At 50.5% G+C, this 11,070-nt stretch overlaps 2 protein-coding genes across 2 annotated transcripts in view; one reads left to right on the top strand and one right to left on the bottom strand.

The window, feature by feature from the left end:
- Positions 1-11,070, bottom strand: part of LOC133777090 (C-C motif chemokine 4) — a 140,936-nt gene that overhangs the window by 115,593 nt on the left and 14,273 nt on the right. The gene's annotated exons all lie outside the window — the stretch shown is intronic.
- Positions 1,572-10,236, top strand: CCL5 (C-C motif chemokine ligand 5). Its single transcript, XM_062216520.1, has 3 exons — positions 1,572-1,686; positions 4,664-4,775; positions 9,790-10,236. Exons 1-3 carry the CDS (start codon positions 1,611-1,613, stop codon positions 9,875-9,877), a joined length of 276 nt encoding a protein of 91 aa, XP_062072504.1. The 5' UTR covers positions 1,572-1,610; the 3' UTR covers positions 9,878-10,236.

Raw genomic sequence — 11,070 nt, forward strand, 5'->3', positions numbered from 1 at the left:
GCCCAGCCTGAACTGTCACTAATTCTGAACTACCCAAATACGAAGACTTCATGTATCCAGTTCTTCAGAATGAAGTAGGGACCCCAGCTCTAAGTGGGGAACTTGGTTACAAGGATGGCCCATCATGAGCCCTTGAATGTTGAGCACTTAGAACAATGCACCCAAGTGGGAGCCTGGGCCACTGGATTCTGTCTCCAGCTCTGTCACCCATCTGCTGTGCAAGTCCCCTAGTCCCTTAGCCTCGGTTTCCTCCTCTGCACCTGAAGAGCATGGAGTAGGGGCTGGCAGGAATCATCCCTTGCAGCTCCTGTATTCTGTAACTTTGGTGCCCAGGAAGACTTTGGAAAGGAGGTGCGATCGCAGCGTTTGCTGGGTTTCCTCGTCTGTAAAATGGAGATGACAAGAGTGAATGAGTTGACGCGTGCTAAGCTCGCAGACTGGTGCCTGGTACAGAGGAGGCCTCAGTAAACAGTGGCTGGTAACGGTAGCACATGCTGTGAAAGAGGCCTCTCTCCCTGCTAACAAGCCCATAGCCAGGAACCCCACTTTATAAACAAGGACATAGAACTCAAAGAGGTTAAGCAATTTCCCCAAAGATCATTCAGCAAGTAAGTGGGAGTGAGCCTATGGCCACAAGGAGAGCAAGAAATTCCAAAAAGAATTACCCTACTCATATCTGGTGCGAAGGCCCCTCTGTGATCCGTGGCTCCAGTCACAGAGTGGGTGCTGTCACCTCCTTTGGGGACAACAGTCACGGGTCCAGAGGACCCTCCTCAATAAAACACTTTGTAAATAACGTCCCTCCATGGACGAGAGAAGGGAGACAAAAACTGTGCATGAGCAAGAACTCTGAAAGCGGCCGTCGCCATGGCTCACTTGGCTAATCCTCCACCTGCAGCACTGGCACCCTGGGTTCTAGTCCCGGTTGGGGCACCAGATTCTTTCCCGGTTGCCCCTCTTCCAGGCCAGCTCTCTGCTATGGCCCGGGAAGTCAGTGGAGGATGGACCAAGTGCTTGGGCCCTGCACCTACATGGGAGACCAGGAGGAAGCACCTGGCTCCTGGCTTCGGATCGGCGCAGCGCGCCAGCCGTAGCAGCCATTTGAGGGGTGAACCAACAGAAAAGGAAGACCTTTCTCTCTGTCTCTCTAACTCTGCCTGTCAAAAAAAAAAAAAAAAAAAAAACTCTGAAAGCAACCAAATCAAGACCCAGTGGCTTCTGATTCTGTCCTACATCTCCTCTTTCGTCCCCAAAGCAGCAGCTTCCTCCTCTCTGAGATGGGCAGTGCCCTGGAAGGTCATGACAGCCAAGCATCCACTCGTGCTTGGGCAAAGGAGGAACTGATGAGCTCACCCTGGATGAGAGGGCCGTGAGGGAGAGACAGACAGAAACCCAAATTTCCGGAGCCTATTTCAGTTTTCTTTTCCGTTTTGTGCAATTTCACTTATGTTATCAGCCAACGCTTAGCTGCTGTTTTGGAAACTCCCCTGGCGGGGGCGCCCCTTCTACCAGCCCTGACTGCTATAAAAGGGCCACTGAGCTGCCGAGGATCGCTGCAGGGGCTCCTGGGACTCAGCTCCCGCTTCTCCACAGCTCTGCCCACCGCTACCATGGAGGTCTCCGCGGCCACCCTCGCCATCCTCCTCACCGCTGCTGCCCTCTGCGCACCTGCATCTGCCTCCCCATGTAAGTCCAGTCGCGACTGCCTGCCGTGGCCCGTGGATTCAGACCCTCTGCCTGCGTGCCCACGCCACCTCACTCTCTCCCCCAGACCTGGCTGTCTTTGCAGCTGGAGTTTGTGTACTGCCTGAACCCCCTCACGCACATTCTTATCGCTTTGCCTAGATGTTCTGTTGCCCCTGATAGATCTCTGAGCTGCCTCGCAGCAGGCATCTCCTCATCAACTATTCTGAGACTCCAGGGTCTACACCCCTGAGGCCTGCAGGCACTCACCCATGGACTGGTGCTCGAGGTATTAGCAGGCAGGGGTAGCTCTTGCTGACCCTGAGACATGACGGACGCATGCCTGTCACCAGTGGCATTTCTCAGAAATTTTGAACACTCAACTAACACCCTTGATTTAATCAACTTCTCTCTCATTTCATGGATGGCAAAAATGGGGCCTTTAAAAGGAAAATAGGGACAGACATTTAGCCTAGTGGTTAACACACTGGTTGGGACACCTGCATCCCATATGAGAGCCTGAGTTCAAGTCTCGGTTCCACTCCCTATTCCAGCAGCCTGATAACGCACACCCTGGGAGACAGGAGGTAATGGCCCAAGGGACTGGACCCCTGCCACCCATGTCAGAGACCTGGATTAAGTTCCCAAATCCTGGCTCTCGCCTGGCCCTGATCCAACTGTCCTGGGCATTTGGGGCGTGAACCAGCGGATAAGAGCTCTGTCTCTGCGTCAAAAATAAATATTAAAAGTTTAGTAAATGGCCGGCGCTGTGGCTCAACAGGCTAATCCTCTGCCTAGTGGCGCTGGCACACTGGGTTCTAGTCCCGGTCCGGGCATCAGATTCTGTCCCGGTTGCCCCTCTTCCAGGCCAGCTCTCTGCTGTGGCCCAGGAGTGCAGTGGAGGATGGCCCAAGTGCTTGGGCCCTGCACCCCATGGGAGACCAGGGTAAGCACCTGGCTCCTGCCTTCAGATCAGCGCGGTGCGCAGGCCGCAGTGTGCCGGCCGCAGCGGCCATTGGGAGGTGAACCAACGGCAAAGGAAGACCTTTCTCTCTGTCTCTCTCTCTCTCACTGTCCACTCTGCCTGTCAAAAATAAAAAATAAAAAAGTTTAGTAAAAACTAGTTAGATGTCTATTACACATCAGGCATTGTGCCTGTTGCTTCGCATATATCCTCTTATTTAATATTCACAGCTACTCTTTCAATAGCTTACAGGTGAGAAAACAGAAACCCCAAGAAGTAACCTGCTTAAGGGCACAGAGCTAGGAAGTGGGGGAAGCAGTATTCAAACCCCATTCTAGGCCAGCGCCACGGCTCACTAGGCTAATCCTCCGCCTGCGGCACCGGCACCCTAGGTTCTAGTCCCGGTTGGGGCGCCGGACTCTGTCCCAGTTTCTCCTCTTCCAGGCCAGCTCTCTGCTGTGGCCCGGGAGGGCAGTGGAGGATGGCCCAAGTGCCTGGGGCCTGCACTCGCACGGGAAACCAGGAGAAGCACCTGGCTCCTGGCTTTCAGATCAGCACAGCACACCGGCCGTAGCGGCCATTTGTGGAGTGAATCAACAGAAAAGGAAGACTTTTCTGTCTCTCTCTCTAACTCTGCCTGTCAAAAAAAAAAAAAAAAAAAAAAAAACATTCTTTTTTTTTTTTTTTTTTTTTTTTAGTGGGAGGTAAAATAGCAAGGTTTATTAAGAAGGAACATCTGTAAGGACGGATGTGCACCTCTCCAGACAGGGCCTGAGAGAGAGTGCCCAGTCCCTCAGACTGGGGGGGGGGGGGGGGGGGGGCTGCATGGGTGAGTGGAGAGTACACCCGGCCAGGCCAGGCGGGCGGCTCAGCAAAGATGCAGAGAGCTGAGCGCACAGTCCAGTTGAGGCTGGGGGTTTTAAGGAGATGGGTCTTGCTTCCCCACCTCTGCTCCTCTTGGAACAAAGGGCTTTTTGGATGTAAATAGAAAAACTTCTCAAAAAAAAAAAACATTCTATCTGAGGCTCAAGGGGGTAAGGTCACGTGGCCACGGACACACAGTGGTAGGGTAGGGATGCCAGGAAGGACTGAGGGAAACTCTGGGAAGAGCATCACCACCACTCTGCTAAGGCCACACGTGCTTCCCAGCATGCTTTTTTTTTTGTTTTTAAGATTTTATTTATTTTTTTTTAAGATTTATTTTATTTATTTGAAAGAGTTACAGAGAGAGATAGAGAGAGAGAAGGAGTTCTTCCATCTGTTGGTTCACTCTTCAAATGGAGACAATGGCCAAAGCTGAGCTGATCCAAAGCCAGGAGCTTCTTCCAGGTCTCCCACGTGGGTGCAGGGGCCCTAGGACTTGAGTCATCCTCCACTGCTTTCCCAGGCCATCAGCAGAGAGCTGGATTGGAAGTGGAGCAGCTGGGACTTCAATCAGCACCCATATGGGATGCTGGCACTGCGGGCAGCAGCTTTAACCCACTGTGCCACAACGCCAGTCCCCCAGCACACTCTTGAATTGACCAAGAGGCCCTCTGCTCAGAGTGCTTCTCCCTGCAGCTCAGCCAGGGCTCCCAGGAGGCCATAGGCATCTCCAGGGACTCTGTAGGATGAGGCCTGAGCCATGTGGAACTCACAACCACACAACCAGTTCTCAGGAAAAAAAAAAATCCTTCCACTGGGGATCCTGGCCGGGGCAGAGTGGAGCAGAGGGTCCAGGACAAACCAGGAAGGGGCTCAGAGACCCAAGGGGGTCCCCAGGGCAGGAGCTGCAGTGTGAAGGCAAGGGTGAAAACCTGGCTCCAGGCTGGGCGAAAGCCTAAGGAGGGCCTCTCGGTCCTTACTGGAACCCCCACTTAAACGCTGTGTGCCCATGGCCAGGTGACTGGACCCTCCCGAGTCTCAGTTTCTGCCAAGGTGGATACTATTCAAGAGAAATCACAGGAAGTGTGCAGCACAATGCCCACTCTGCACCGGCAATGAATAAAACAGCTTTCTCCACCTTCCTTCTCCCAGATGCCTCGGACACCACGCCCTGCTGCTTTGCCTACATCTCCCGCCTGCTGCCCCGGGCCCACATCACGGAGTATTTCTATACCAGCAGCAAGTGCTCCTTCCCGGCAGTTGTGTGAGTCTCTGCCCTGTGGGGGTTGGGGGGCAGGGGAGAGAGGGATGCCTCTTGCTCCTTTTGGGAGCCAGTTCCCCTACAAGTCCTCTGAAAGGGCACCCAGTGCACACTCCCCATCCTGCAGCTGCTCAAACACCCACCACCCCTCGCCTCTAGCCCGTGTCAAAGGACCAGACAGGTACTCTGGGAGGTCCTGCCCGCCCTGATAGGCCAGGTTCCCAGGATTGCAGTCTTTACCCATGTGGCTTTCACTGGACATAGTCTGGAACAGAGGCGGACTCAGCCATCACTTTCCATTTACGGGCATTCCAATGCCCCACACCCCATCAGGTCCACCTAAGTAAACCAGAGAGGAGAGGTCAGAAGTCAAGGGCCTAATTCTAACCATGTAAAAAATGAACAGGAAAAGTACCCATTGGGGAAGAAATAATGAGAGGAGACTCACCCCTAAATATGTAAGCTAATACATTGAGAAAAACACAATATCCCTACCACACAGGAAGTGCCCACTATGTTTCTTTTCTTTTTTCTTTCTTTTTTTTTTTTTTTTTTTTGGACAGAAGGAGTGGACAGTGAGAGAGAGAGAGAGACAGAGAGAAAGGACTTCCTTTGCCGTTGGTTCACCCTCCAATGGCCGCCGCAGCCAGTGCGCTGGGGCTGGCGCACCGCGCTGATCCGAAGCCAGGAGCCAGGTGCTTCTCCTGGTCTCCCATGGGGTGCAGGGCCCAAGCACTTGGGCCATCCTCCACTGCACTCCTGGGCCACAGCAGAGAGCTGGCCTGGAAGAGGGGCAACCAGGACAGAATCCGGTGCCCCAACCGGGACTAGAACCAGGTGTGCCAGCGCCACTAGGCGGAGGATTAGCCTGTTGAGCCACGGCACCGGCCTAGGAAGTGCCCACTATGTTTCAAATGTCCTATTACATTACCTCTCTGTTTCTCATGACAGCCCTGGCAGGTATTTGCAGTTCTCACCAAGTGCTCACCAAGGCTGCACAGGAAGGGAGGCAAGGAGCCTGTATGTGGAGCCTCCTGTCATGATGGTTGTTTAAGAAGCTTAAGATGACAGAGGCTTAAAGAATTTAAATGGGGCAAGTTTTCTATATAAGGGTAAATGTTTTTAACACAAAATTATCATGACACTGGCAAAGATGTGAGTATTCAAAGGTGGACTTTAGTTTTCTGAGGAACTCCTCAAAGAATGGTGGCAATATTTAGCCCTGTTATTTCTTTAAAACATTTTTGTTTATTTTTTTTGGGGGGGAGGGAGAAAGAATCTTCCACCTGCTAGTTTGCTCCCCAAGTGGTACAACATTTGGGGCTGGGCCAGGTTGAAGCCAGGAACAAGGAACTCATTCCCAGGTCTCCCCAAGGGTGACAGGTGCCCAATTACTTGAGCCATCACCTGCTGCCTCCCAGTGTGTGCATTAGCAGGAAGCTGGAACCAGGTGCAGAGTCAAGACTCAAACTCAGGCACTCCGATCTAGGATGCTGGCGTTTCAAGCAGCATCTTCACCACTGTGCCAAACATCTGCCCTGCTAACTTCATTTCTGAACGCAAATATTTTTTAAAAGAAAAAATTCCTTCCCAGAGCACCTGTTATGGACAGAGATGAACAAAACCACCAGATGCCTTATGAGGTGCACAATCTAGTACGAGGGATGAGACTGACACAGCAATGACTAGAGTACCCTACACAAGAACATCGCGTAGACAGCAGGGGAACACGTCAGCTGCAGGGGACAGGACAGGGGACCTAGAGGAGGCTTGCTGCCAGAAGCACTGTTTGAAGAGAGGTTTGGACCGGCAGAGAAAGGCCTGTAGGAAGGGGTGTGTCAGGCAGAGGGCCCACTGCCAGGGTCCAGTTTGGTTTACATAGACTTCAGGTAGGAAAGCACAGAGGGCAACCAGTTAGCAGCTGTTGTTGTCTGTGTTCACGTGAGGGGCACTGGAGGCTGAACAGTGCCTGAAGGAAAGGAGAGAGGAGACCTTAGGAGGTGGAGTTAGCAAGCCCTGGTAGGGATCAGAAGCAATGGAGAGGGGAGCTAAGGCTGAGGTTCCAGTGCAGACAGCTGCAGAAGTGTGGACCCACCCTAAGTGGTGAGGAAGAGCTGTTTATAGAGGCAAGAGCCACAGTGGCAGCCAGACCACCTCACGGAAATACCCTGTGGGGAGTGTGAAACAAAGGCTTGGTAGCGGAGGGAAGGGTTTGGGGGTTAGAGATCCAACGTTGTCTTGGTGGGCACTGACTCCAGAGCCAGTCCGCCTTTGTGAAGAGCCCCAGCTGGGCCAGTTGGTGAGCTTTGCTTTTTGACCCTCAATTTCCTCATCTGCAAAATGGGGTAATACAAGTACTTTCCTCACCAGGTCACAGCAAGAATAATAAAATGCTTAGAAAGTTCTCTGGTACATAGTATGTGCATGATAAATGCTAACCTATTAGCATCTAAATGTATTCTTACATACCCAGAAGGTGACATTTAAGGAGGGCATGCAACTCATTCATTCACTTATTCAATAAGCACTCATTAAGCACCAACTGAGTGCCAGGCCCGGAGACTTGGGAGAGAATACAGACAAGAGCAAAGGGCAGTGACTGACAGTACCTGCTCTTAAGGGGCACAGGGAAACAGTGAAGTCAGGCAAGCGAAAGGTCCCCGAAATAGGGGCAGGCAGGGACAAGCTGGAGACGAGGGGCTGCTCTTGGGAGTTACATGCTGCACGGCGGGGAGGGAACGGGGCCTGAGCAGCCCTCACCTCGGTGCTGGGTCCCCAGCCTTTTGACCTCCTGCCTGCAGGCTGAGGACACAGAGAACATCTCTTACGTGACGAGGGCGCCCATATCATCCCCAATAAGAAAACAAACATGAGCAGCACGGGAGCCCAGAACACCCCTGTACTCCCTTTGCACACCGGGCAGAGTGTAAGAATGTGCGAGATAAACTTCCTGTTGTACAGGAGGGAGACTATAGATAAGGGACTGTGTGTTTCTCTATGTAAAAAGCCTAGAAGATAGGATTTCAGATGTTTCCCTATAAGGAAATGTTAAATTCTTGATAAGATAAAAATATTTACCTTGACTGAATAGCACACCATGTCTATATGTAACAAAACATCACATATTACACATAAATATGTACAACTACTTTTAAAGAAAGATAAACCTGGGGCATAAGGGGTAAAGCCACTACCTGTGACACCAGCATCCCATATGAGTGCCGGTTCATGTCCTGGCTGCTCTACTTCTGATCCAGCTCCCTGCTAATGTGCCTGGGAAAAGCACCAGAAGATGGCCCAAGTGCTTAAGCTCCTTCCACCCACACAAGACCCAGATGAAGCTCCTAGATCCTGGTTTTGGCCTGGCCCAGCCCTAGCTGTTGCAGCCATTTGGAGAGTGAACCAGCAGATGAAAGATCTCTTGTCTCTCCCTCTGTAACTCTTTCAAATAAATAAAAATCTTAAAAAAAAAAAAAAAGATAAACTTTAAAATGGTTAATATGGTAAATTTTAGGTTATACAAGGATACTTCAAAAAGTTTGTAGAACATGAAATCAAAAGATGCTTATTTTAATGTAAAATTTTTGAAAACTGATTACATGTATTTTACCACAATGTTTTTAAAATTTTTAAATATTTTTCATCTACTTGAAAGTTAGAGCAACAGAGAGAGGGAGAAAGAAATCTTCCATCCACTTATTCACTCCCCAAATGCCTGCTATACCAGTGCTGGGCCAGAAGCCCAGAGCTCCACATGGGTGGCAGGGGCCCAAATACTGCTTCCTGGACAGCTTCTTGCTAATATACGTACCTAGGAAAGTATTAAATAATGGCCCAAGTACTTGAGTCTCTGTCATCCATGTAGGAGACCCAGACAGGGTTCCTGGCCCCTGGCTTCAGCCTGGCCTACCCCAAGCTATTGTGGCCATCTGGTGAGTGAACCAGTTGGATGGAAGAACCTCTCTCTTTCTCTCACTCTGCCTTTTGAATAAACAACCTTTTTATAGAAATAATGAAAATATTAAGCCAAAATATAAGTGGTAAATACATAGGACATCAAAACATATTTGGGCATAATATTTCAACATAGAGAATACATTTATATGTATTTCCTGTGGTTCTTAGAACAAATATAATTGTTATGATGTACAGTAATGCAGCATACTGCGCAGCTCAGCTAGACTTTTTAAAAAACTTCTGGACAATAAAGTTAATTTTCGTTCCATGAGAACCTCTAAAATATTTTACCTGTTACTCTAAGTAAAAATCAACGTTCAACTTTTTTTTTAAATAGCAATAATGTGCAAGAAAACATCCTAAAGGTGAAGGCAAAACGAGAGAGGAACAAACAGGCCGGGCTGACTCGGAAGGAACCTGTGACCTGGCAGCACTGCCGTCAGCAGCCTCCGTCTGCCAGAACCAGTCTCCCAGCAGACAGGGAAGGCAGGCAGCTGGGCAGATCCTCAGCACCCCCAACTTTCACCTTCCAGCTCACACCTTTGTCGACACCGTGGAGATTAGCCCCCTAACCTCACAGCCCCCATGTGCCGCCTGGTTCAACGGCAGAAGCATGTGGACATTGTCAGTATCACAGGACCCTCGACCTCTCAGAGCCCACAGTGCCCACAGCCAGGGCGTCAGCCCTCACAGTGCTCTGACCCCACATCCTAATAACACCACCACCACATGCATGGTATTTTTCAAAACTCCTTCAGACATGCTATTTCCTATGAGCTTTACAACAATCATACAAAGTGGGAATTATTTCTATCAGCATTTTAGAGGCCCTCAGAGATTTGCCTAGGCAATCCAACAAACAGGAGGTGAAACCAACACTCAGGTGTGTGTGCTTCTTCTACTCACCATGCGTGACTCTCTACCTCGAGTGCAATCACACGGAGCTCCCAAAATGCCCTACTCCAATGCATCGCCATTTCCCTCTAGGCCCCCACCCTCCTTGGCCCTAAGGCTGGCTGCCCCAGTGCTCATAAGATCTCACCCTTCTCCTCTCTGACAGCTTTGTCACCAGGAAGAACCGCCAGGTGTGTGCCAACCCAGAGAAGAAATGGGTTCGGGAGTACATCAACTCTTTGGAGATGAGCTAAGATGCACAGCGCCTTGAACGTGAACTTTGCACACACTCTGCTCTTGTCCCGGTCAGCATGGGATGCTTCCTCCCATTGCCTTCCTCCCACCCACTCCTTGGAGAGCACAGGCTCTACCACACAGCAGCAGGTATAAAAACCTCCCCAGCTAAAGCCTCCAAGAGCCACTGAGGCTCTGCTTTGGCGACAGGAAACCTCTAGGCGCTGAGGTTCATGCCCCTCAGTGCGGCCACAGCTCTGTGACCAGGAAGGAAGTCACTGTGCCTCTGAAGACAAAGAAGAGAAGAAGATGGGGTTCCTATGGGGATGTACCGAGGCCAGAGCTCCCACTTCAAACCTAAGACATCAGCTTTCCATTAAAATTCTCAGCACAATTACAAAGTTGGCTCCTGGTTTCCTTTTCTCCTTGGGGCCCCTCCTTCCCCAAGAACGTTGAGCACAACAGCACATAGGGAGCAGAACAGCAACATAGCTGTTGCTGGCCCTAGATGTAGGGGCTCAGGACTGGGAGGAAAAAGGAGGTGGCACAGGCAGGAAGAGCAGGTAAAATTTCTGGTGGCTTATCCATTGTGGGATGGGGTTTGCCACAGTCATTACATGCTCACGCCCAAGCCACCAGGCATTCAGCTCACTCCCTTGCTTCCTTGGGCCCTGGTCGGCCATTCCACACTTATCTACCCTATACTTTATCCCCAGTGGGTTCCACCCCACACTGGCCTTCAGGACAGGATGGATGGCAAACCAAGGGCCTCCGATATTTCGATGAGAATGAGGTGTGTGTATGGCTTTCCACAACTACACCAGTGTTTACGGTTACAGCATCCCAACCATGCATCCCTTCACATGAACATGCTGACAGCACTCAGAATTACAGTCACTATTGAGTGGGCACCCACAACGTGCCAGGTATTGGTCCAGCTCTCGCACTCACCATCCTTTTTCATTCTGATAACCCTTCGGTGTAGGTGTTATTATTGACCCTGCTGGCAGTCAGGAAACTGCAACTCTTGGCAACAGAGGAAATTGATTTGCCCAAAGCACCAGAGCAGGAAGAATAAAAATGTGGGTGAGGTTTCCAAGTAAAATTTTGAAGTCCAATGCCAAAGCTCAAGCTTTTCATCCCTACCACCACTCCACTTTTTATTTGGAAAATGTCAGCCCTACCAAAATTTGCAATAAGATATCCATAAACA

The sequence above is a fragment of the Lepus europaeus genome, chromosome 18 (assembly GCF_033115175.1).
Source record: "Lepus europaeus isolate LE1 chromosome 18, mLepTim1.pri, whole genome shotgun sequence".
In the NCBI taxonomy this organism is placed as follows: domain Eukaryota; kingdom Metazoa; phylum Chordata; class Mammalia; order Lagomorpha; family Leporidae; genus Lepus; species Lepus europaeus.

Excerpts from the sequence above, each read along its gene's own strand:
- CCL5 (XM_062216520.1), top strand. The coding sequence starts at position 1,611 with ATGGAGGTCTCCGCGGCCACCCTCGCCATCCTCCTCACCGCTGCTGCC. Across the intron at positions 1,687-4,663 it reads ACCTGCATCTGCCTCCCCAT|ATGCCTCGGACACCACGCCC; the intron begins GTAAGTCCAGTC and ends TCCTTCTCCCAG. Across the intron at positions 4,776-9,789 it reads TGCTCCTTCCCGGCAGTTGT|CTTTGTCACCAGGAAGAACC; the intron begins GTGAGTCTCTGC and ends CCTCTCTGACAG.